At 34.8% G+C, this 26,804-nt stretch overlaps 2 protein-coding genes and 1 pseudogene across 2 annotated transcripts; 2 read left to right on the plus strand and 1 right to left on the minus strand.

The window, feature by feature from the left end:
* The first annotated feature begins 5,467 nt into the window (after positions 1-5,467).
* LOC140822046 (protein AUXIN SIGNALING F-BOX 3-like) lies at positions 5,468-10,060 on the plus strand. Its single transcript, XM_073182776.1, has 5 exons — positions 5,468-5,664; positions 6,171-6,750; positions 8,313-8,805; positions 8,905-9,688; positions 9,843-10,060. The coding sequence occupies exons 2-5, from the start codon at positions 6,221-6,223 to the stop codon at positions 9,869-9,871; spliced, it is 1,836 nt and encodes a 611-aa protein (XP_073038877.1). The 5' UTR covers positions 5,468-5,664; positions 6,171-6,220; the 3' UTR covers positions 9,872-10,060.
* A 2,341-nt stretch (positions 10,061-12,401) lies between these two features.
* Positions 12,402-13,847, plus strand: LOC140824013 (uncharacterized). Its single transcript, XM_073185618.1, has one exon. It carries the CDS (start codon positions 12,402-12,404, stop codon positions 13,845-13,847), a length of 1,446 nt encoding a protein of 481 aa, XP_073041719.1.
* Positions 13,848-17,557: 3,710 nt separating this feature from the next.
* LOC140822055 (uncharacterized) lies at positions 17,558-21,507 on the minus strand (annotated as a pseudogene).
* Between the last annotated feature and the right edge of the window lie 5,297 nt (positions 21,508-26,804).

Here is a 26,804-nt window from a genome sequence, read left to right on the forward strand (position 1 = left end):
CAAAGAAAAGTTGTGGATCGTTACCTGCGTTACGAACAGATCAGAAACATCAGATAGTGATGACGAAAACCTTCATACGCTCAAGTCAACAATATCCAAAATCAAAGAAAATAGAGAAATACTTCAGAGCGAAAATGAGGGCTTACCTTTTGGCTCAAAGCAAATGAGCCTTTTTCTGGACTTGAGCCTTGCACGAACGTAATTTAAATGAGATAAATAAAGTAAGACGATGTAAATTGGGTTATTACCCGTCAAATATAATCATGGTTATCAAATTCCAATCGTGATGGTTGGTGCATCAAAGGACGTAGCCAGAAAATATTTTGATTATGGGCTGAATGAATCGATAAACTTCAATCGAGAGTTCATCCGCCAACGGTGGTGGTCACGGCAACAAGAGGCAGAACCAATGATGAGGGACAAAATTTGCAGCTTAAGCCCAAAATATTTTAGCCTGGGCTGGGCTTGAGGCACAAAATGAACCGTTTAGATCTATAAATAGTTGTTAATAAAAAAATTTCTTAGGCCCAAAAATTTTAGCATGGACTGGAGCCTATAGTACCCCAGCCTTTGGGGTGGCTCCGTCCCTGGGTGCATCACAACCCTTTCACCATGATCCACCCGTCTCTTTTCCCCGGCCTTTCTATTGTAAACCCTAATAAAACCCGCGGCCCAGTCCCTCCGTGTGGCTCTTCGTCTCCACGCAGAATCGAGCCATGGTGAAGAAAAGCAAAATTATGTGATAACTGAATAAATAGTAGGATAAAATACACGGATTTTTATGAATGTTCAGATACTTCAAATGCTCTTACATCATCTTTTCTATCTCAATGATATGTTTTTCACCAAAAGACTTTGATATATTACAATCGACTATAATAATATACTTCAAGTAATTGTAAATGTCGATTTTCATTATCCAAACTATGTTCTCTTAAAAAATTCACAAACGTTCACTTTCCAACAATCATTCTTTTCTTATTTTCTACGTCATTCTTAGTTTAGTAAAGTAGTAACAATATTTTTATAACTTACCATTGATTTAAGAACCCATAAGCTACGTATTAATATCACAAGGTTTAAAGATCCTTTGATATTTTCAAATTCAAATGCAACACCAAACAAATATCCTCACCATTGACAAACTAGTCCTAATAGAAGGGAAACTTTTCACACGTGCGGGATCACGAATTATCACATTTGGGCCTAATCACCTCTCTTCAAGGCCCATACATAAAAGATCAGAAAAAAAGGCCCAATGAAGCTAGTGGGCCAAGAAATTCAATGATTGCTGACAGGTGGTAAGCCCCCAACTAAATAAATAATAAGAAATTAAATAAAAGTGGTCAAAAATGATGGAGATAATAATGGAGTTCCAACAAAAAAAAGGTATGATTGTGGTAACAGGGGCTTTATTCAACTGCCAAGACAAACATTTCAGAACTCCATTTATTTTATAATATATATATATATATATATATATATATATATATATATATATATATATATATATATATATATATAATTTATGTCAAAGTCTTCGTTACGGGACAACAAAATATTTGATCTTATCTTATTTCTATCTTTTATCGTTTCTTGTTATTTTATTAAATAAAAGGTTCGATTTTTGCGATCTAACAAGAGTGCTCTTGAATCTGATTGATAGAAATTGTGCGGAAACGATTTGATATGACAAAGTCGTCGTTGAGTAAAATGAGGTGGTAGAATCGAAACTCGAAAATAAGTCATTCTGATTTTTCGAGATTAAGATCGTTTTTTGCTGGACGAACAAATTTTATTTGATAATAGTTGTGTTTATTTTTTGATTTCAGTTGGGAGAAGTCATTGATTTTGTTTTTTGTTTTATTAATAGACTGTGAGTAAAAATTTGTATGAAACGGTCACACAGGTCGTATTTGTGAAACAGATATCGTATTTGGGCATCTATGAAAAAGTATTACTTTTTATGCTAAGAGTATTATTTTTTATCGTGAATATCGGTCTCACATAATACTCTCTCTATACCGTTATGATTTAATAACAAAGATTATATTGAGAGGTCAAGAGAGCTTAGACAACTTTCGAAAGCAAAAGCTATCCCTCTCCAATCTCTCTACACGTCGTCGTTTGGAGGGTCAAAAAGAATTGGGTCCAATTTCACAAAATATTTTCTCTTAGACGATTTTCATAATCCAAAATATTTTCTCTTAAAAAATTCAAAACGTCTACTTTCCAACAATCATTCTTTTCTTATTTTCTAAGTCATTTTTAGTTTAGTAAAGTAGTAACAATATTTTTATAACTTACAATTGATTTAAGAACCCATAAGATACGTATTAATATCACAATGTTTAAAGATCCTTTGATATTTTCAAATTCAAGTGCAACACCAAACAAATATCCTCACCGTTGGGCCTAATGACCTCTCTTCAAGGCCCATATATAAAAGACCAGAAAGAAATAAATGGGCTAAAAAAGGCCCAATGAAGCTAGTGGGCCAAGAAAGTCAATAATTGCTGACAGGTGGTAAGCCCCCAACTAAATAAATAATAAGAAATTAAATAAAAGTGGTCAAAAATGATGGAGATAATAATGGAGTTCCAACAAAAAAAAAAGGTATGATTGTGGTAACATGGCCTTTATTCAACTGCCAAGACAAACATTTCAGAACTCCATTTTTTTTTATAAAATATATATTATAATTTATGTCAAAGTTTTCGTTACGGGACGACAAAATATTTGATCTTATCTTATTTCTATCTTTTATCGTTTCTTGTTATTATTAAATAAAAGGTTCGAATTTTGCGATCTAACAAGAGTGCTCTTGAATCTGATTGATAGAAATTGTGCGGAAACGATTTGATATGACAAAGTCGTCGTTGAGTAAGAATCGAAACTCGAAACAGAGTCATTCTGATTTTTCGAGATTAAGATCGTTATTTGCTGGACGGACAAATTTTATTTGATAATCGTTATGTTTATTTTTAGATTTCAGTCGGGAGAAGTCATTAATTTTGTTTTTTTGTTTTATTAGTAGACTGTTGGTAAAAATTTGTATGAGATGGTCTCACAGATCTTATTTGTGAAACGGATTTTTTATTTTGGTCATCTATGAAAAAGTATTATTTTTTATTGTGAATATCGGTAGGATTGACCCGTCTCACAGATTAAGATCCGTGAGATGGTCTCACACGAGACTCAATCTAAACTGTTATGATTTAATAACAAATATTATATTGAGAGGTCAAGAGAGCTTAGCCAACTTTCGAAAGCAAAAGCTATCCATCTCTCTCTACACGTCGTCGTATGCTGGGTCAAAAAGAATTGGGTCCAATTTCACAAATTACAAATTGGCAGGAAGTAATGAACACCGATGTATGAGTAATGCATGTTTGTATATTTATTTTAAATAAATCTTATATATATGAATTGATGAACCAAGGTTGCATTTTTGAGATAAATTTGAAATCCGTAGATTTCGATTATATTTTTATCGTTAACAATTAAACAATCAATCAGATCTTAAATCCATATATTTATTTACACATTAGTTACAGAAAGTATAATGGATTTCAAATGCCTCCTATTTTTGAGTGAACTCGATATCTATCATAATTAACCTGAAACATCATGTAAACATACAAGATATGTATTCGAAGTTTATGATCTTTCTTCTCTAAAACAACAACAATATATTTGAAATTTATGAATCCAGATACGACTTAAATTCAGAATAATACAAATTGAGATATATGATAATAAAATAATACATAGTTATGAAAAGAAGACTAGATGCACTACAATTTAAGTACCCACATGTATATAAAAACTAAAGTGGGATTTATTTATACATGGAAAAGTTTGAATGGATAATGATGTGATATAGAGGAAGAACGTGGCTTCTTTTGTTTTTTTCTTGCTGTATTATTGGATCTCTATTATTCGAATTTAGTCCAGCTTCACTTTCATGGCAAACACAAAACAAAACAAAAATTGGTTTCTTTTCTTGATAAAATAGGAAACAAAATGAATGGAGTTGGAGCTTTCCTAGAATACCAATAACCCTGCACTTCACTTTCTTGGTTCCTTTTAGAAAAATACTCGTAACATAAAATAATGTAAAAGCTCGTCGTTTCGATTGGAGGATTTGTATTCAACGGACAAAACGATTTATTTTGTATATTTAAATCAAATTTATAATGTAGAGAATTATTTGAAGAATCTCGGTAATTTCTGGGAAGCTGTTTGTTGGGCTAAGGTTAGAGTAATGGAAGTCGACGCAATAGCATGTAAAACATGTTAGTCAAGTAAATCATACTAAATAAATCTTGTGCAACATACTCGTCCAAAAAAATGATGATCGATCAAATATTCACCAACCAACTCCTACTGACCGTAAAACAAAAATGTTGAATTATGTCCTAATACCATAAAAAGATGGAACGATGTAGCATAATATATGATCAGGAGTGAAAAATTGAGCCCTCCCATTACCTCTAAATCACATGATTAGTGAAATTAAATATTATATTGGTTTCCTAATTATGCCAAGGAAGGAATAGGTCTCTTGCGAGACGGTTTCACGAATCTTTGTCTGTGAGACGAGTTAACTCTTCTTAATACTCTTAGCATAAAAAAATAATACTTTTACATGAATGACCCAATTAAAAATTTGTCTCATAAAATACGACACGTGAGGATATAAATTTTTGTCTATGCCAAGAGAATATTAATCATAATGATCAAGCCTCCTATTCCAGGACCCATTTGTGGATCAAAGGTCAATCTTTGTTAACAAAACACTAACGTTCTAGACGTGAGTAAAAGTATAAAATGAAATGTCATCCACTAACATTTGATATCAATTTTTTTTATGTAATTCATATTAACGTGAAAAGACAAATATTATTTTCTTTTACAAACATTTGATCAAATATTTGGATATTTCTCTAAAGATAAGGTGAAATAAACCACGTTATATGACATAAAAATCACATTTTTTATGGTAAAAAATTCATTCATTTCGATTATTTCTCGGAAAAAAACGAAGAGAATAGAGGGTATGTTGAATTCTGTTGTCATACAGAATCGGAAACCTTTATCTGATAGTAAAACAAAAAAAAATTCTCATCAGACTCCAGCTCAAGTACTAAATTCATCTGAAAGAAAGATCTCGAATTTAAGATAAAATATCGAGTCTGAGATGTAATTATAACAAATTTCTCACCGACTAAAACACAACAATAAACAAAAACATTTAGGGAAAGTTGCAGATGCGGAGCACGAAAGTCTCACATCCGCCGTGGGCCGAAGAAGAAAGCAATGTGATAAGGTGTACGTGTAGAAAAACTATTGGACAGGCTCAATCTGACCCAGTTGGAGGTTAGGTGCCTTTCCATTCTACCGTCAGCTTCGGCCAATGATAATATATATATATATATATATAGCTAATAATTGAAGGGAAACCCATTAATTATTTTTAATTTAATTAATAATGAAACCATTTGATTATTATTGTATTTGTAATTTAAGTGGGTTTTGTGCCCGCGACTTTTCGGCTCCTTCAAGCAATACAACACACACCAAATTCATTCCTGCGAAGTTTTTATGTTTCGCGTCATGTAATCTGTTGTAAATTCAATCATTCCACGAATACCAAGTTCTGTAAGTTTTTGTTTGTTTTTTTTCCATTTCTTCTATGAGTATTGATTTATGTTTCTTGGGATATCATGTTTCATGGTTAATTTCTGGTTTGTGTTTCTGAAATTTGAGATGCTTTTGAGCTTTGACGCTGTTGTTTGTTTGTTTTTTTGTTCCCAAAAACCATTTCTTTAAATGACCTCAGTCTGCCACTGATCTCACCTCAATATGCAAGTGTGCCATGTAAAAATTAGAAGTTATTGATTAGCAAAAACTTTTTTTTTACTTGCAATAGAGACTTCCTCTATATTTTTAGTTGCAGATATGAAGCTCTCTGGCAATCTTATTGTGTCATTATACTTTTTCTGTGACTTGTTTTTTTAAAGATTCTTGTCTTATTGCAATACTGTGGTAACTGCTGTTGTCGTTCGGGTAAAGATTTATTTCTGATTGTATTATGAAATCGTTTATTTGAAGTGAATTGGGTTTTTTTTTTGTGGACATTTTTTTTTTTTTTGTCAAAATCGCAGTTGTTTTTGGGGGGGGTTGAGATTCTTCTGAGTCATCAATCAAGGTCCAAATGGATCCAGACTCAAAAAAATCCAAATTCTCACCACCACCAAACTTAGGCAACTCGAAAGCGCCAGTTCCGTTGAATTCATCACTATTCCCAGATGAATTATTGGAAAAAGTAGTGTCATTCATTGATTCACACAAGGACAGGAGCTCGGTCTCCCTGGTGTGCAAGGACTGGTATAATGCTGAACGTTGGACAAGATCAAAGCTCTTCATAGGCAACTGCTATTCAGTGTCTCCTGAAATTGTGGCAAGAAGGTTTCCAAGAATTAAGAGTGTTACCCTCAAAGGGAAGCCAAGATTTTCGGATTTCAACCTTTTGCCTAGAGATTGGGGCGCTGATGTGCATTCTTGGTTGGTAATGTTTGCCAAAGTTTACCCCTTTTTGGAGGAATTGAGACTCAAGAGGATGGCTATAAATGATGAGAGCTTGGAGATTTTGGCGAAATCTTTTCCAGACTTCAAAGCTTTGTCTCTGTATAGTTGCGATGGGTTCACTAACAAGGGGCTCAAAGCTATAGCCACCCATTGTAGGTAAGAATCTTTAGTGGTTTTTCTCGATAGTTTCGTTTATATTGTTAATGTGTCATATTAATTTCATACATGCTGTCTGGGTTGCAAAAGGTTTCTGGTTTCTTGGTGATTGAATTTTGTTATTTTCCCCTTATGTGTGTGGATTTAGCTTTTTGAATATTATAGACAAGATTTTCTTGGAAGAAAATTATATTCCCCTTTTTCTTTCCTTTTTTGGCTTTTGAAAATGCTCTGTCTGATACGATTCTATCTTTAGAGTTACTTTCAGTTACCTTTCTGGTTTCCTCTTAATCTCGTTTGAGTTTCTCCTTTCGGTTAAGGTCTCAACTCTCGAAAGTTCTGATTATTTTGTTAAGATTTCAATATAATCTATATAAATGGCACCTTTTTCTTCAAGAATGCTCCTAAAGTAACAGCCTTTTTGTTTGGAAATTAGTTTTTTAGTTGTGTTATATAGTTTTCATGTTGCACCAATTGATTGTGCTTAATGATATTTGTAGATTAGCTGAGATTATTTTAACGTGGTTATGCTGTCACATAGTGGGCTTAGGGCCTGAAAAAGTTGTGGGTTATGTATATGGTTGAGAAATAAATGAGTTAGCTTTGGGTAGGGCAATGGTGTTTCTGTGTGTTCCCCATCTCCTTTTTTGGTTTGTTTTTATTGTAACGAACAGAGATTTTAGTGGAAAAAATTTAAGTGCTGGTCCTTTTTTTTTGTCCTCTCGAAGCTTATTGGTGCTGCTTTCTTGATGTGACTACTGACCTGCTACATGGCAATGGCATTTAATGGAATAATATATATATATAATTATGCTCACTTTTATCCTCATAATACATCCATATTCATTGGTCAATGGAGGCCATGTTTACTTTCTTTATTCATTTGGTGATTTGTGATGTAGAAATTGGTTCGGCTTATTAATCCTTGTGATTTGAAGACTATTTTTTTCAAAATTTGTGCCATGGTTTTGGAGATTCGATTGGTTTAGTCCGAACTTAGAACTTATGCTTTGGTCGAAGATGACTAGAATTGAGTTTATGTTTTGAATTTCAGAAGTTTTTGGGTCGCATTTAATAGCGAGTTTTGGTTTTGGAGATCCGCTAAAGCTCTGATTATTAACGTGAAGCTTTTGGAAGTTTTTCAATGTCTGACCCGAATCAATTTGTTTCCCTTGCTTTCTCCATTGGCATCATATAAACATTATTAAAAAAGCACGTGATATTTGGACGAGCTAATAATTGCTGTAAATTAGTTCTACTAATAAGCTTTGGGATAATATTGCAATTATATATTGAAATCGAGGGGGATAAATTGCAAGATCTTGAAAAAAAAACCAGGATTTGGAGATCAAGCGGTGTAAAATATCATCGTTGCTTTACTTACTGCCCTCCTGATAATTTGAAGAAAACCAAATATTGACAATGTCAAGGATTCTAGCTTCTTGAATTGCTGCGTATTAGTTTCTTTGGCATTAAGCACCATGGCTTCCTAGATTTTAGTGTTTCTTGTGATTTATTTTTAACAATGCAAAAAACTTAACGCGATCCTATTTGGCGTCCAGGAATTTGACAGAACTTGACATACAGGACATAGCAACTGATGACTTCAGCGGATATTGGCTAAGTTGTTTCCCTGAAAACTTCTCCTCGCTGGAAATATTAAATTTTGCATGTCTCAACAGTGAGATCGAATTTGATAAGCTCGAGAGACTTGTCAGTAGGTGCAGTTCATTAAGGGTTCTAAAAGTCAACGAGAGTATTAGTTTGGACCAACTGCAACGTCTGCTTGTGCTTGCTCCTCAGTTAAAAGAGCTCGGCACCGGTTCCTTTTTCCCAGAACTTACCCCTCGCCAGTACCAAGAAGTTGAAAGTGCATTTAGAAATGTTGGAAATCTTCAAACTCTATCGGGTTTATGGGACGTCACGGCCTCTTATCTCCCAGTTCTTTATGGAGCTTGTGCAAGTCTGAGTTTCTTGAACTTGAGCGATGCTGCCCTTCAGAGTGCTGCATTTGAAAAGCTTCTCGCTCACTGTCCCAACTTACGACGTCTTTGGGTAAGAAATGGATATCCGAGAATACTTGAACTGATTATTAAGGGAGACCGTTAGCTTATTCCATGACTCTTGTTACCTAAATGAATTCTTTGGTTGTAGGTTGCCGATACAGTAGAGGACAAGGGGTTAGAGGCTGTTGGTTTAAGCTGTCCCTTGCTCGAAGAACTCCGAGTTTTCCCTTCAGATCCTTACGACCAACATCAACGTCACGGAGTGACAGAGTTAGGTTTTGTAGCCGTGTCTCGTGGATGTCGCAAACTCCATTATGTCCTCTACTTCTGTCGGAGGATGACTAATGCTGCTGTTGAGACCATAGTAAACAACTGCCCTGATTTTACCCACTTCCGTCTTTGCATAATGAATCCTGGCGAGCCAGATTACCTGACAAACGAAGCTATGGACGAGGCCTTTGGTTCTGTGGTTAAAACTTGCACTAAACTCCAGCGGCTTTCAGTTTCGGGGCTTTTAACAGATCTGACCTTCGAGTATATAGGTAAATATGCCAAGAATTTGGAGACCCTTTCCGTGGCTTTTGCGGGAAGCAGTGATCGTGGGATGCAGTGTGTTCTTGAAGGTTGCCCCAAGCTTAGAAAACTCGAGATAAGGGATTGCCCATTTGGAAATGCTGCTCTGCTTTCTGGGCTCGAGAGATATGAAATGATGAGGTCGTTGTGGATGTCAGCTTGTAACGTGACTATGAAAGGGTGCAAGCTATTGGCAAGGGAGATGCCAAGGTTAAACGTTGAAGTGATAAAAGACGAGGAAAGTGACGGCTTCCAAGCCAACAAAGTTTACGTCTATCGTTCGGTAGCAGGTCCGAGAAGGGACGCCCGCCCTTTGTTCTTACTCTTTGATACCACCACACATGGCCAAAAAATCTTCGGTCAGTGACTGTTCTCTCTCTTTTAATGAAATGAAACGAAATTTCAAAACCAATGTGTCAGTAAGATGTAAATATGTCTTGAAATTCCTGATCTGATTATTCAAGATTGCTGTTTGGCAGTTTTTGTACTAATTCGGGTTCCTAATTGTTGCAGGATATGCAACATGCCATTCAAGAACGTAAAAGAGGCCAGTATGCCAACTGATACTTGAAACTTGTAAGCTCAGAATTTCAGAGAAGATATGAAGCGTTTGGCATGCATCTCCATCAGTCCCTATTTCACATTTCTTCCCATGTTGTAATTTTAGTATATTTGATCTGTTAAGATCTGAGAGAGATTGGTAAACTTGAAAACCAAGTAGTTGATTGCAATTGATTCTTGTCCGATTAAAGAGTATGTTGTTTGACACAACCTTTGTTGATATTTTTGATAAAATGACATATTTAAATGACCCTTTTAAAAATAATATATGATAAATGTCGTTGATAGTATAGAGAGAGTTTTTAAACCCGGGTTGGAATTTGTTTCTCGTTTTAAATTTGATATAATATCACATCAGCTACAAGGTATATATATATATATATATATATATATATATATATATATATATATATAGATCACTTGTGAGATGGTCTCACGATTTTTTTATCTGTGCGATAGGTCAACCATACCGATATTTACAATAAGAAGTAATACTCTTAGCATAAAAAATAATATTTTTTCATGGACGACCCAAATGAGAGATCTGTCTCACAAAATATGACTCGTAAAACCATCTCACACAAGTTTTTACCATCATATATTGTCGTCGTCGTAATACAATTTAAAATCTAGTATGATGGATTGAAGTATAACAATAAAATATATCAAATGTAAAAAAATGAATTACATATGTTATTATACATTGAAAGATGTGAAATTCAGAAAATATTTATAGTATCTTTTATGCTAGGTAAATTTTTAATTTTTAAAAGAAGAATATATTAAGTTAAATTTTAACAGTGGATTTTTTATAAAAAAATTTTTTTGACAAATTTGAACTATTGTTTAAATAATATAATTTTGGAGTGGGTCTCATGTGAGACCGTCTCACGGATCATAATCTATGAGACGTATCAACCATATCCATATTCACAATAAAAAGTAATACTGTTAGCATAAAAAGTAATACTTTTTCATGGATGATCCAAATAAGAGATCCATCTCACAAATACGATCCGTGAGACTGTCTCACAAGTGGTCTATTTACACACTTGTATCAGAACTGTTTTTTTGACTGCTAATTAATTTTTTTAAAAAAATTATACAATATAATAAAAAAAAAGTGGGTTAGAGATGCAATTAACAGTACGAGGAGGTGAAATGTGCATTGCATATTGTTAGCTGGGAACCGGGAATATCGATGTAATTAATAAGATTATAGGGCTAAATGTGTACTTTACATGACTTGAGGGACCAAATTGATATAAATAAAAATATAAGGAGATCTTTAAATGGAATTAGCACTATTTTCTAACGTTTTGATTAACCGACCGAACTGCTCCAATCGAATTGCACCGCATTTATATGCAATTTGGTTATTTTTTTTCCTAAGAACCGCAACGCCTAAACCACTTGTAGTTGTACTAATATTTGGTATATGATTATAATAATTTGTAAACAACATATTCAATTAAGAAAATGTCATTCATTATATCTCAATTCTCATAAAAAAATTATTACTCCTACAAAAAAAACTCATATTCTTCTTAATCATTTTGCATATTTGTCTTTTATTAAAGTATTTATTTATTTTAACACAATATTTTATTTGAAGTTTAAAAGTAAAAAAAAATGCTAAAATAATGTAAATGTCGTTTTTGTTGTGAGTGTGTTGTGTTGTTAAATTATTAACTTAGTTTTGAATCTTGATTAGTGTTTTATTTAGTTTTATATTTATATTATTTGAATTATATTTTATATTAGAAAAAATAAATTAAAATTTATGTTTTAATATTTTTCATTTAAAAAATCGTAAACCGATCGCAACCATCTGAAACAGTTCAAAAATCATAAGAATAATTTTACATAAAAAAAGCTACTTATTTTTTTAAAATATTAACTGACGATATATGACAATTCAGTTTGAATTAAAAAAAAAGACCGCAAAATGGTACTGTGATGATCCATATTTCTTGCGAGACAATTACTTAAATGACCCTGACCTCTACCCCAAATGACGTTTAACTGAACCATGTTCCGAGGCTAGAGTCGTAAATCTAGTCGAATGGACATCCTGTTACAAACATAGGCCAAATCTTCAGGATTCCATGAATCTCTTTCTAACAACCTCTGAAGCCAAAACTTCAGCTCTCGCAGGAATCTTCAACCCAGCCGCGCCGGAAAGCAAGAACCATCTCACCGGAAAACGGGATCTCTTTGGAGCCCGTGAAAATATTCCCGATGGGTGAAGAAAATAGTCTCCCCGAAACATCCACTGAAAGGAGAAGACTGCTGCAAGCAATTGAGTCGATCTCTTCCTTGATTGCACTCTCACATTCAACCAAAGTGTTTGCTTCAAAATGGATGTCCATAAGAAACAAGATGGAAGAGCTTTTATCCATACTCTCGAACGTCGAAAATTGTGAATCAAATGATAACTTTTCACTCTGTATCACGGTAGAGTCGATTTCAGCCACCATTGGTGAATGTAGTGGTCTTTTAAAGCGCTGTATGGAACTTTCGTACTGTGGGAAGCTTTACATGCAAAGCGATCTTGATATTGTATCTGCTAAATTAGATAGCCAAGTGAAGACTCTTTCTGATATATATGCTCTGGGATTGGTGACGCAGCGCTATGCTATTGTAGTTTTGAAGCCTGCGCCTTCGGCTTCTAAAGAGGAGATAAGGTTTTATGTCCACGATATATCATCCAGGATAAAGATCGGAAGCACTATTATGAAGAAACAAGCCCTTGTGGAGTTCAACGAAGCCATTCAAGAAGATGAGAGATATGTAAATATTGCTGTGGAACTCGAGAGTTTTGTCAATTTTTTGGTTCGTTTTCTTGATTCTCAAGAGAGTGAAATTCGAGAGGCAGCAGCAAAGGCGGTGTGCCTGATTGCGGTTTTTCAGTCATACAAAAGTGTGTTGATTGATGCAGGGGTAATTGCTCCATTGATTCGAGTTCTGGAGTCGGGAAATGAATCGAGTCAAGAATTTGCAGCAAGGTGTTTGATAAAGGTCACGGAGAATTCTGATAATGCGTGGTCTGTTTCTGCTCATGGTGGGGTGTCAGCCCTGTTGAAAATCTGTGGCAAGAATGGTGAAAATGGGGGAGAATTGGCAAATTTGGCTTGTCGGGTGTTGAAAAATCTTGTTGGGATTGAAGAGATCAAGAGGTTTATGGTTGAGGAAGGGGTGATTTCTTTGTTCCTTAAGCTTGTAAGGTCCAAAGATGAAAGTATGCAGATAGCTTCACTTGATTTCTTGCAGACCATGGCTTACTCGGATGCATCGATCAGAGAAATGACCGTTGAAGAAGGTGGAATTCGCGTATTAGTGCGTCTTTTGGATCCCAAATCATCATTTTCAACCAAGACAAGAGAGATGGCATTCAAAGGAATCGTGAATTTATGCTTTGGATCGGATACATCTCTGTATGTGTTGATGAATTCTTGTTTTACAGATCACGTACTTTACTTTCTTCGATTTGGGGAGATCTCAGTTCGTGAATTGGCCCTAAAGGCCTCGTTTTGGCTATGTGGGACGTCTGAAGATGCTAAGAAAGTGATGGGGGATGCAGGATTTATGCCAGTCCTTGTTAGTTTCCTAGAATCAAAATCGCTCCAAATTCGCGAAATGGCAGCAAAAACACTATCTAACATGGTAATGGTACCCAAAAACAGGAAAAAATTTGTGCATAACGATCAAAATGTAGGCATATTGATGCAGCTTCTCGGCCCAGGGGACGTTAATTCCGGTAGCAAACAGCTATTGCTTTCAATATTGATGTCGTTAACAAGCAGCAGCATCGCAAGAAAAAAGATTTCAAATTCAGGTTACTTAAAGAACATCGAAAAGCTTGCAGAAGCTGAGGTCTCAGATGCCAAAAAGATCGTCAGAAAGTTGAGTTCCACTAAATTCAGCAGCATCTTGGGTGGATTCTGGCATTCTTGAATACAACATAATCCCCCATTTTATTTTATTTAACCAACAACATTATTTAATAAACTTGTAACTTAGTCAATTATTATCTATTGCACTGAATTTAATGCATGATTCTTTTAAGTTATGTGCACATGAAAAGATCTTGTGGTAGCCATCAACAATGTTTTCAAAACCGGACCGGCCGGTTGGACCGGTTCAATCGTGAACCGGCCTCCAGACCGGTCCGGACATAAATAAAAACCCGGAAAACAGGTTTAACCGGAAAAAACTCGGTTCAACCGGAAAAACCGGAAACCGGCCGGTCTTCAGGAACCGGTCGGGTCTGTGAAATTATAAAAAAATTGCCCAGAGATCGGCGATGGTTATTTCAAAAACCGTCGCTATATAGCGACGGTTAAAGAATAACTGTCGCTATTTAGCGACGGTTGTTTTAAAACCGTCGCTAAATAGCGACGGTTTTGCAACTAGAAACTTTTTTATAAGAAATTTGATGTTTGCTATTTTTTTATAATTAATCTTGATGTTTACTTGGACACTTAAACTTGGTCATCACTATTTGGTTACATGTTATGTGTAATTTGGATTTTTGAATTTGAAAAATGATTTTTATTTTGATATTTATTGTAATTTTCATCTTAAAAATTAAATAAAAACTATAAAAACATAAATAATCAATATTTTACTATTTTATTTATTATATAAAATAAATAAAATATTAATTTTATTGATCCGGTTCGACCGTCCGGTCGAACCGGTTGAACCGGTTGAACCATTTTTTAAGGCTTGACCGGTTCGATTAACGGTCCGGTTATAAAAACACTGGCCATCAATGCAATGTATAACTTCCAATACTCGGAAACAAGAGTGCGATTGATGATCTAACTCCCCCTCTTTTTGCTTGTCCATTATTTTCTATCATTTGTCTTTCCATTGTCCTACCTTTTCTCATTTTGGACATATTGTATTCAACACATTTGGAACCTTGTGCCACAACATATAGAAAGGATGCATGAAAGCGAAAAACACCAGATAATACAGGAATCCAATTCAAATGGAAGAAATTTGACTGACGGAGCATAGTTGTTTGGATAGTTTATCTATATAAAAAAGCTTTCTAACGGTTAGATTTAGCAAACTATATTATTTTTTATTGTTAAAAATATTATTTATCATGAAAAATATAGATTAGGTCGATCTATCTCAGAATATAGATTCGTGAGACAATAGAAACTTACTCGACAAAGGAGTATGGGATCCAGCATGTCCCTTACGTTTTTTTACTCCGCAATATGATGTATGGTCGGTCAACCCTTGGTATAATATGAGGTAACATGTTAACTCTTTAAATGGTGATCTCTCCCTGTTATTATTGAGATAATCACTCTCTTGATTTATTATTATTATAATTAAGCAAAAACTTGTATGAGACGGTCTCACGAGTCGTATTTTGTGAGACGAATCTCTTATTTTGGTCATCCATGAAAAAGTATTATTTTTTGTACTAAAAGTATTATTTTTATTGTGAATATCGGTAGGATTGACCTGTCTCACAGATAAAGATTTGTGAAACCGTCTCACAAGAGATCTACTCTTATTATTAAATATGAAAGTAAATTTGTTTCGTTATCATCTGAAATCGAGCAAAGACTTTTGTTTCGTTATCATCTGAAATCGAACGAAAACTTTTGTTTCGTTATTGATACCCCCGTAAGAGCCCGAGTCATGGATGACCCGGAATATCAAATGGATTCCCAAATCCGAGTGAGTCTGCAGATGGATTCTTCTGGAGCTGGGCAGGCGAAAGCCCATTCTCTACTCTCCGGGCAGTCATAGGTCCGGGCTCTTGTATAAATCTCCCGGAGGCATTTTACCCGGGCACCTCGATAACAGTGCCGCACTCGAGTGGTTCAGAAGATAAGGTCTTGTCTTGAGAAACGTGCCTGACAGAATCCTATTGATATGACACGATGGGAAAATAGGGTGGCTTGACATGAGTCACATCAAAGGCTATGAGTGGTAGGTGTACGCGCAAATCGATGTAATCCTTGATTTTCCTTCCTATAAATAGCAGGTATGCATTTCTCATTGAGGGGCTTCTCTCTGGTTTTCTGGAGAACTCACTCTCACACATATGTTTAACACACTCATTTGACATTTTAATACTCTCATTCTATTACACCAATCATCACAGCCCCCACTGGGCTACATTGGTTTTCTTGCTTGAGTACTCGGCTGACTTAAGCATCGGAGTGGTCACGCCGGACACCCCTCCGGCGCCCATTCACGAGTTCTTTTCCTTGTTACAGGTTACAGTTAAGGCCGTGTTGCAGAGATATATCTTCACCACTGATACAGTTCTTGCTCAGTTTCCCTCATTATAAATTTTTGATAGTTTACCCGGTAGAGTTCCCGACCCGACTCGACCATTTTGCCCGGGTGACATCAGTTATCATCTGAAATCGAACGAAAACTTTTATAAACGATATTTATGCAACCATAATACAAGTTAGGTGGCATTATTTGTTAATTCTCATATAAAGTATATGTGGTATGAGTATATTCATCCAACAATATATAAAAATTTAAGTTTTTCTTCTATGCTTGTACCGGGTGTAACACAACTTTTGCGATGATTTGACTATATACCAATCACCAACTTGAAAATTGGGAAGGGCCTATCCGTTGAGGTATCAATATCGTGTGACTTGGACCACATAAAATTTGCCAAATTTTGTGAAAGAAAATGATTCTTTTGTTGTCGATAAATGATTTTATTTTTTGAATATCAAATTTGAGTTTACTTAAAATCACCCTCTTTTAATTTTATGAATCATATCGATGAATGAGAAGGTAAATCAATAACACTTATCTAAAAATAAGTATTTTATGATTTTATCAGATTGTTAACAAAAAGTTGGCTGATTAAAATTATCGACTAATTTATAAGTCCGTTTTGGCATAAAATCGTAGAAATAGCCGATTACAACTGTTACTTAATTGAAATACAAGTTTATGAGCCATGTATAAATTCGAACACCGAGAGCACGGCCAGCATATGCTTGCATATGCCAGCTCAGCTCATAATAATAAATGAACTAAATATGACAATTTTAAATTATCATAAAAATAATTATAAAATTTTGACAAATGGACATGTGAATAGACTTTCATTTTCACTAATTTATTTTTTTATGTATTTTTATTGGATTACTTTTGTATACTTTATCTAATAAATTTACTTATGGCCTTATATGGTTTGTATGACCTAATACATGTAGTTAAATTTTGAAGAAATCCATTACATAAACATACTTGGATAACATAAAAAAAAACTAAATTTATTGAATGGAAAACCGTAACTTATTCACAGCTAATACTCAAGCCCACTGTCATTTTTTGTGATATATTCTAGAAAAGATGGCGGACTATTTTTCAGACTTTCTGCGGTCTGCTTGCATTTAAAGAATGGTCTTCATAGAACTATTTATTAAGACAAGTAAATTATGACACAATTTTCTTTTTTCTTTGTTTGGATGATAAAAATCTGTGTGAGACGATCTCATAGATCGTATTTTATAATACAGATATTTTATTTAAGGTCATACTATAAAAAATATTACTTTTTATACTAAGAACATTACTTTTTATTGTGAACATTGGTAGGATTGACCCGTATCACGTATAAATTCATAAGACCGTCTCACAATAGACCTACTTTATTTTTGGAAACATTTGACAAAATTGTGCATATAATAGTGATTTGAATATTAGCAAAGAAAGAAAGTAAATACGGCTCAAAATTCGAGCTGCCGAACGCAGAGCTCTACTACTGTTGCTCACTTCTACACCACCAATATAGCTTCTCAGTCAATGGCCGAGAAACTGTATCTAAAATTACGTCAAATAGAAAAATCACCTGCAATTGGAAGTCATTTTGGAAAATAAAGCAAGTTACAAGAAAAATCGTCTGCGGCTTGTGTCCATCTCGGGCTGCCATCAAGAACACATGAAAAACAAATATAAGCAACCATGAATCGTGCATATCCAAGATGCTAAGAATTTTAGCAATTTGGAAAGTACCTTGTGAACCCATTCATATTCACCCTCTTTGGTATCAAAGGTTCCGTGCTGAAGACTGATTAGTTTCAGCGTGAAACGAGGACCACATTCCTAAGAGTTTGAAATTAGAGCATTAATAGTTGTTTATCATCATACAGTTCGTAAACCCACACAAAGGCACGAGCACATGGATTAAGCGTATATTATACAAGTAACGTTTAAATTGCTAACAAATACAAGGCCGTAACAAATAATCAGTGAATAAATTCAAATTCTGTAACAGTTTTCAATCACTTTTGAAATAACAGCTGAAGAATGCTGATAAACTAACTTTTCAATTATATGCACAGCACACAAGTCAACTAGTAATTGCAACGCATTCTAAAATGCCAGTAGTTTTTATGACCATAACAATTAAACTGTACACTCCCTTTTCATTTAAAAATTTTACTCCTCCTTCGAAAACGTGTATCATGTCATTATAATTTTTCAATCTAACCCTGCTTAAGAGTAAAAGATTACTGATGGAGTGATTTTTTTTTGAGCTAATGGGTGACTGAGAAAATGGGGTGACTAGTACTGATGGAGTGATTTGTTACAGGGGTTATATTATTCTCTCTTAAATTTTATGGCATTTTTAATTAAAACTTGCACAAAGATGTTAGATGCTGGATTACTTCTGCTGGTTTTTTAATTAGTATACTATAAAAAGGGTCGTGCAAGAATCTGCTAGAAATGGCTGAGCATAAGAAATTTGATATTACCAGCATATCCATATTGGGAATTAATTAATAATAAAAGGTATTATATATTCCAACAAAATGGTCCGTTGATGAAGTGGGTCATTGCTAGTGCATGGAATAATGGTGGGCATAATAGATATTGAACAGCTAGAGTGAGTTGAGGACAGTTAATCTCAGTATCATATAAAATCAATAGCCTAAAATAGGGGCTAACAGATCAGTCCATTCACCTACCAGATAGATACAGAATAAATGCAACTTCTTATGCAGCTTGAACTATATTCATACAAATCATGGATCTGATTTTTTCTACCATGAATTAATTTGGAAAAAAAGAATAGACATGTAATGGACTTATGTTATGGCACCAGCCAGAGACTAGAAGCATAAACCTTAAGCCGGGCATAACTTTTTGCTGGGTGTTTGCGTCCTCGTTGTTTTTTTGCTATCTTTACTTTGTTGATTCCGCCTGTTTGCTATCTTTGCCTTCAAATATGTATCTTTCAAAGAGAAGAACGGATAACTTCAGAAAAGCAGGCCATAATTCAGTGAAATGAAAATGGATCATACGCAGATAATCTAAGTACCGGTGATGACGGAAGAATATAAAATCACGTTGATTGTGGAAGGTAACAACTCTCCGACCACGAAAATTAGGGTCTTGTGGAAATAAAGATTGTATTAACCTAATCACAAAATCATTAAAAAAATGTTAATGCAGTACCAAAACCACCTGTCAATGGCAAACAGTCCAGAAGAGGGTAAAGCGTAAACAAAAGAAAGAAAAAAAGATGTAAGGAAGATTGTGCCAACTTCAAAACACCTTCAACATAAACCAAGGCTAGCTCAGTGAACTTTTATAAACCTTGATTTTTGAAACCCATAACATCGTATCATGACTACTCGACAACATATTTCAAATCAAGAATTAGCCCTAAATAGCAACTCTGTAACAAGAAAAAACAATACCAAAAATCAATAGAGCTTGTGCTTTACCACTACAACTTAACTTTCATGACTCGGTTACTTTTCAATTATCATATGAAGCAGCAAAAAGAACTACCTGCCAACACGATGCCCCAAGCGTGTCGTGAAGTTAGTCAAAACTAACTCAGGCTTATGGCTGGTTGGGTTGCCATGATTCTGCAGTAATTGAAAGACTGACAGTTAATAGCACAAAATATATAGCATACCAGATAATCCAAGAACCACTAAAGTAAGATAAAACCTTACTTACATCACAACAGAAAACCAATAAGCAAGTTCAGTGCGTCAAATAACCCAAAAATAACAATGAAGAGGTCAAGATTTGGTGAAATATACTCCACTTAATGTTAGTTCACTTTCTTGAGGTTTTATATAAAAACAGATGCACTATGAAAATAAGCGAATGAAATTGATCGAACCTTGAGGTCTTTGTGCAAAACAAGATTCGAAAGTTTAAAGTGGGCGGTAGGACCATCAGGCACCCCAATTATTAAAACAGCATCTGCAGCAACTCACAAGAATTAACATAGTAAATTTTCTACGATGAAACATAAAAGGGAACCTATCCTATCCCTTAAAAGGCTTTAAAGTTCCCCCGTCCCCCTTTCAATTTTACAACCACCAAACAGCCAAGAAATACGCTCACAAACTAGGTACAAAAGTATCTGAATAAGATAATTACAAATCAGCTAAATATATTAAAACCAATAGCAAGTTCTGGAGTTTTTAAACTCCACAAAAAAATACCAGATCTGCATTAGTCCCACATATAACTTAAAACCCACAACATAAAAACACATTTATGGATACAGAATCGTGAAAGCAACAAAAATTATCAGGTTAGGTTTAGAGCAAGGATGACCTGGTTCTCGGCGATTTGTGTGGATGACCATGACTGAGGTGAAATCCCTATTTCTCGCATACTCAACAATCTGCAGGAATGATGACTATTTATAGAAAAAATAAAATCGTGTCCCATGGACAACAATCATACAACTTAAATCTCACTTAACGAAGGCTCATCTTTTCAAAACATGGTGGGGAAGGGGGGAGAGGGACAGAGGTCAAAGACTGAACCTTTTTTAAGTCATATGTCCCTCGCTTGTAGTAATGAGAATTGGGGATTATAGAAAGAAGATCCGAAGCAAGACCAGGTCCCCTCTGCAGTATAAACAATCAACCAGAAATTGAACAGATGTAACCTAAGTAAAACTCACTGCAGAACACAAATCTGGTAGGCCAGACCCACCAAATTCAAATAAACATAATCACCCCAGTGCCTTCCCTGCCCCGCAATTATATACCTAGGTCCTCCCCCACACTAGGAGATTCGTCGAGTTATCTCCCAACAAAAACATGTTTGATACTTTAACTTTCCAAAAAGTAGGTTGTGCATCCAAAAACATCATGCCACCCCAATGAACTCAAATCATGGCTCTATCCTGAATCACGAAACACTTACAGTCGAATTGAAGCGGCATGTGGTTATCAAGACCTTTGGAATCCGTTCTTGCTTCAAAATATTATTAAATTCATCGGCATCATTGCCAGCAAAGAGCTCATCATCATCCGGCTTGCATATTGTCTCATCCAGTTCACGCGTATTCTCTATTGTGCGAGGGGTTTTCTTAGGAGGAGGTTCCTCACCAAGCTCCAGAGCCCTCTTCTCAGCTGCTTCACGAGCCTTGACCTTCTTCCGCTTGTCGACCTTCTTCTGAGCTTCAATTTCGCATGAATGGCTGACCTCTTCTCCTTGTTCTTAATCATCGATGGACGCAAGGCCTCTTTATCTGCTTCATCTTCTTGGTTTTTCTCTCTTCTATTCCTTCTTCCCCACTTTCACTACCATCCTCGCCACCCTTCTTCCGCTTTCCCCCCATATCATCAACTTCCAAAATCCTGCAGAGCCACCAGAAACTTACATTATTCGAAAAAATCACGAATTTCACTTCAATATGAAGATTTGTTTGGATTGAAGGACTTGTGAGCAAGAGAATCTCAAATTCATAATGTAAATCCACCGGTGCAACTTGTTTTTGCAATTTTTTATTCACACGGATTTCATCAACATGATGTGAATTCACCCCGTCTGTTGGGAAAATTTAGAGTTCCCTTTTAAACCTCAATCCTAATTTTGGGAAAAACACTCTTTTGGTCCCTATACTTTACAGCTTAAACATTTTAGTCCTCAAAACATTTTACCATGATAATTTTAATCCCAAAACTTTTATAAAGAGCTCAACAATGGTCCTTACCATTAACTTCGTGGTTAAAATTAACGGTAGATGTCACGTACTAGTCACATGACTCTATTTTTTTTAACAGCATTAAATTACAAGATTTGTACTCATCATTGCAACATGAAATCCAACCAATTAACAAAACTCAAAATCTTCAATAGTTTCTCAGCAAACAACAAAATTTATAAACACTAATTTTTATTCAAAAAATCATATAAAAGAGACTTAAGCAAAAAATTTCACCCACTTCTCTCCATGCTTTGACTCCACCCTTCCAACTCCTCATTTTTTTCAGCATCAAAATTGAATTTCAATATTGCAAAGTTCAATTTCAAGGTCAAGTTCTTAGCTTCAATATAACGGACAACAAAATATAAAGTTATAACTAAAATAATAAATCCATTAGAAACAAAAATAAATAAAGTTTAATCTTCCAATTCTCTTAATCCATATCACAAAATTCACCAAAATCCAAAATACAACCAGAACAGCCTTTCTAAACATGAAGACATAAAAATCTCACATCCCTAAAATATAAAAAAGAATATCATGATTAATATGTCTCATTAGAAGTTGCCTAACATCAAGTTTGCTCAATGTGTCAAATTTTCAGAACCAAACAAGAATAAATGGCATACAAGCAAATTATTTGAACTTAAACAATATATGACGTGATAAAAAGGAAGAGAATGATACCCTGTACCAAGACTCTATAGGATTGAAATTGTAGAAACACGTCTATTTTGGCCCTCCATCCAATAAATTTTCAATATTTTAACAGCAATATATAAACTCATGTTTATGTTAACATGAAACTCCCGAAAAAATTGATCTGACTCAGATCCCCAAACCGTACATGGAAGAGAAAGGATGATGATGGAAGGCGAAGCAAAGGTGGCAGGGTAGCACCTAGAAGTCGTGGTAGTAGTGGCCTAAATAAAATAATGAATGGCGAGAAAAAACAAGATGAGAAAATTAAAAAGAAATTGTACCTGGATAGGGCTAAGCTGCAGCTCAAAAATGGCGGCCGGTGGCTACTGCGCCTGGTCTGTATCGGCCTAGAATAATTTGCAGAGTGGGGTTTTGGGGATTGAAAACGTTACTGTTTAAGAACAGGTCTCACAAAAAGCGTCGTAGCGTTTTCATTTTTTCAGAAGATGAAAACAAAAGTCGCAAGAAAATAAATCGTCTTTTCGGACAAATCATACATTTGTTTTTAACCCGACAAAATCTTTGTATTGGGATTCATCTAAACTTAAATTAACTAAACATCTTACTCAGATTTAACTCTAAATCCTACTATAAAAATCTTGTAAAACAGCGTTACGAGACAATTTTATGAAACAAATATTTCATTTGAGTCACCCATTAAAAAATTTATTTTTTATATCAAAAGTAATACTTTTTTTTTTGTACATATGGACATATATAGTTGATCTATCTAACGAATAAAGATTCATGATACCGTATCACAAAAGATCTACTCCAAACCTTAGTGGTCTTGGGGCAACATTTTCAATGTTAAAAGTTTTTAGTAAATTAAATATGATTTTTTATTTAAAAAATTTAAAGATAATTGTATGTTTTCCATCAAATTCATTGATACGTTTAGAATTATGGAAATTTTAATTTATATAAAATTTAATTATGATAAATTCAGAATATTAATAAAAATCAATAATAAGATCATTCATGAGTAAATGAAATTTTTGGCTATTCTCTTTTGCAAACAGGCAGTCTGGTATTGATGAGACTTTTTATTAATCGATGAAATATAACCATAACTTTATCGAAACATAACATAAAAGAACAATGCTTTGAACTTGAAACATACGGAATAGGCCAATGGACTAGCCATTTTGGTGAGTCCTCAAAGGCAAATATACGTAGAAAACTTATTCATGTAATGAGAATATTGTCGGCTTTCTCATAAGATGACTTGGTGTTGATACTAAATCGCAAACCCATCGATGCAAAGCCACTGGCCGACGAAGAGTCCATCGCAGTTCACGTTAGGATTGAAGGCATCGAACTGCGCGGTGGTCAAGTGGTTGCTCTTTGCAATGTCAAAACAAGTGTCTCCTTTAGTCACAGCAGTCACAGTGACACACTCAAGTGTGACGCTTGCCTTACTCTTAGCTGCAGCAAATTTTCAAGAATGTACAATTATGCACAGATTAACAAGACTATGTTAGAACTTGCAAAAGAATATACCTTTTTAAAAAATTGAAGGCTTACCATTGATAGTTACTCTGCTTTCTGCCGCAGTAACGATCATGAGAATAAGTGAGAGAACCAAAGCAAAGCTGAGGATGATGGAAGTATTGTTGCTTGCCTTGGCCATCTTTAAGTTCTTGTTAATTCTTGTATATTTGCTCTTCTTGGGTGCTTGGTTCCTTGATGAAATGCTACTATTTATAGCAATAATCTCTATACAAACCTCACATCAATTCCAAAAGTGCCTTGTTTACTTAAGATTTTGACAGGGCCGGCATGCGACAATGTGACTCACCTGGTGTAAATTGTAATATATATATATACAGACTAGGAAATCTGATGTTAACGGTATCCATTTCTAGCTAATACTAAATCATGGAATCAGAATAATGTATAGGTATCTACTTCTCCTGTGTTGGCTTATTAGATATTTAGCATGAATCCAATCGAAATAGCGAGGAATGTGCCATATATATATGTATGTTATGTTAAACAAAAACGTTGTGGCAAGATTACAGCCATTTACAGGCTTTTTGAACTTTCTGAGAGACTCTTTCGCCAAGAACCTGTCCATCAGATTTTCGAAAACTTGATTAAGACATATCACATAGGCCAGCTATACCAATCCTTAGTCTCAAGCCAAGAACAAGTAGACAAAAAAAGTGTTCGCCAAAGGATCTGAATTATCCTTGTACAATTTTTCATTTCTGTATCAAAGTTTAAAAATAAGATCCATGCCTGCAGCAGGGGCATGTTCATGGGGATTCCAGTAGCATAAAATGACTTGACACGGTGATTCTATTGCTCTGAGGCAGTGTATCGTGTGTTGCCTTCGACATCGGCATACAAATTAGTCTTTCCACCCAATCTATCGAGGATTCATAATGTTTTCCATGTGGCAGATAGTTGTCTGCTTGAACTCAAAGCAAGGCGCCAAGGCCACTGGTGACTCAGAAGAACTTGAAATATGAAGTTGTTACACGATTTGAATGTGATAAATGTTGAGAACCATTCCTATCGTTCGGTATCAGTTGAAAAGCCTTAATCTAATTAGTCTGGGAATTAGAGAAAATAGTTGCTAGAGGAATGACAAATAGTTTCTCAATTAACTATTAGATTGTTGCAATAATGGGAGGTAAAAAAGATTAAAGCTAGCCAGCTAGGTGTTAATGCTTGAACTTTCAACCTGTATAGAAACCATGCATGGAAGTGATCATCCTCCAGGCTAACAGAGAAAACACATACCATGCACAACGATTAGATACTATTTTCGGTCAAGACGGTATTTCAGTCGAAAAAACGGAAATTTTCAAGCATTATCGTCTCCGGATAGCAGCCTCAGACAAGAGGTGAGGCCCAAGAAATTAATTGAAATGATCAATGATAAGGTGTTTCAGAAGTTACCCACATACCTCTGTAAGTCTAATTTTTTTTGGAAATAATCATGTTATAACATGCAGATACATAGATAATATTTTTGTCTTTAAATTACTTACTCAACAATTTATTAGTAGTTAATACAATTCACGCCCGAATATCAAAATGTTAGTTTGATTATTAATATTTTTTACTATTAAATTGTTTAGTACCTCAACATAAATTCAATTTATCCCAATTTTCATTGTATATTTCACCATCTAAGTCTCATTGTTTCATGCCGGCCCTGTCAAAATCTAAGTTCACAATGCGAATTTGGCAATGATATGAGATTTGTATAGAAATTATTGCTATAAATAGCAGCTTCTAATTAAGGAATCCAAGTACACCAGAAGAGCAAATATTCAAGAACTTATAACAAGAAAATAAATATGGCCAAGGCAAGCAACAATACTTCCATCATCCTGAATTTGGCCTTGGTCCTCTCACTTGCTCTCATCATTGCTGTAGCAGAAAGCAGAGCAATTATCAATGGTAAACCATCAGTTTCTTTAATGATATTAAGTATAAAATTATTGGATCATTTATCTATGCATCTATTAAACACACGAAGGGCTCGTTATGTATCGACAAATTTAACGATTTATGTTATGTATAGTGTATCTCATCCAATGTAGCATATATAGTTTTAACCAGTTTCTATACTCTCTTGAAAATTTGCATGCAGCCAAGATCAGTAAGGCAAGCGCCACAGTTGTGTGTGACACCGTGACCGCGGTGATCAGCGGTGACACTTGTTCGACATTGCGAAGAGCAACAACTTGACCGTTGCACAGTTTGATAGCATCAACCCCAATCTGAATTGCAACGGACTCTTTGTCGGCCAGTGGCTTTGCATCTTTGGCTTTACTGCCGTTTAAGGCTGCTACAAACTCATCTTATGAAAAAGCCAATAATCTCATTGGTCATATTTCATTGAACAATTATGTAATGAATAAGGTGCCTAATTATAAGTTTATTTACTAAGGCATTTTTGTCTTTTGGAAATCACAACTTTCTTTCCATTGGGCTAGCTATGCCTTCTTGTTTTAGTATGTTTCCAATTCAAAGAGTTTCTTTTATGTCGTGTTTCAGTAAACTGCGTTTTGTTGAAAATTTGTTGACTCTATGAAAATGATTCTGTTGTTCTTACAACATAATGTGTATATATATTTATATAAAACATGAAACACTAGAATTTTAAAAAAAAGAGAGAACTTTGAATTATGACAAACTAATGTTATCAAATACTCCATTCTGTCACATATATTTAAGCTTATTTGTGTTCTGACACATATCAAGAA

This window comes from Primulina eburnea, chromosome 2, assembly GCF_022965805.1.
Source record: "Primulina eburnea isolate SZY01 chromosome 2, ASM2296580v1, whole genome shotgun sequence".
Lineage (NCBI taxonomy): Eukaryota > Viridiplantae > Streptophyta > Magnoliopsida > Lamiales > Gesneriaceae > Primulina > Primulina eburnea.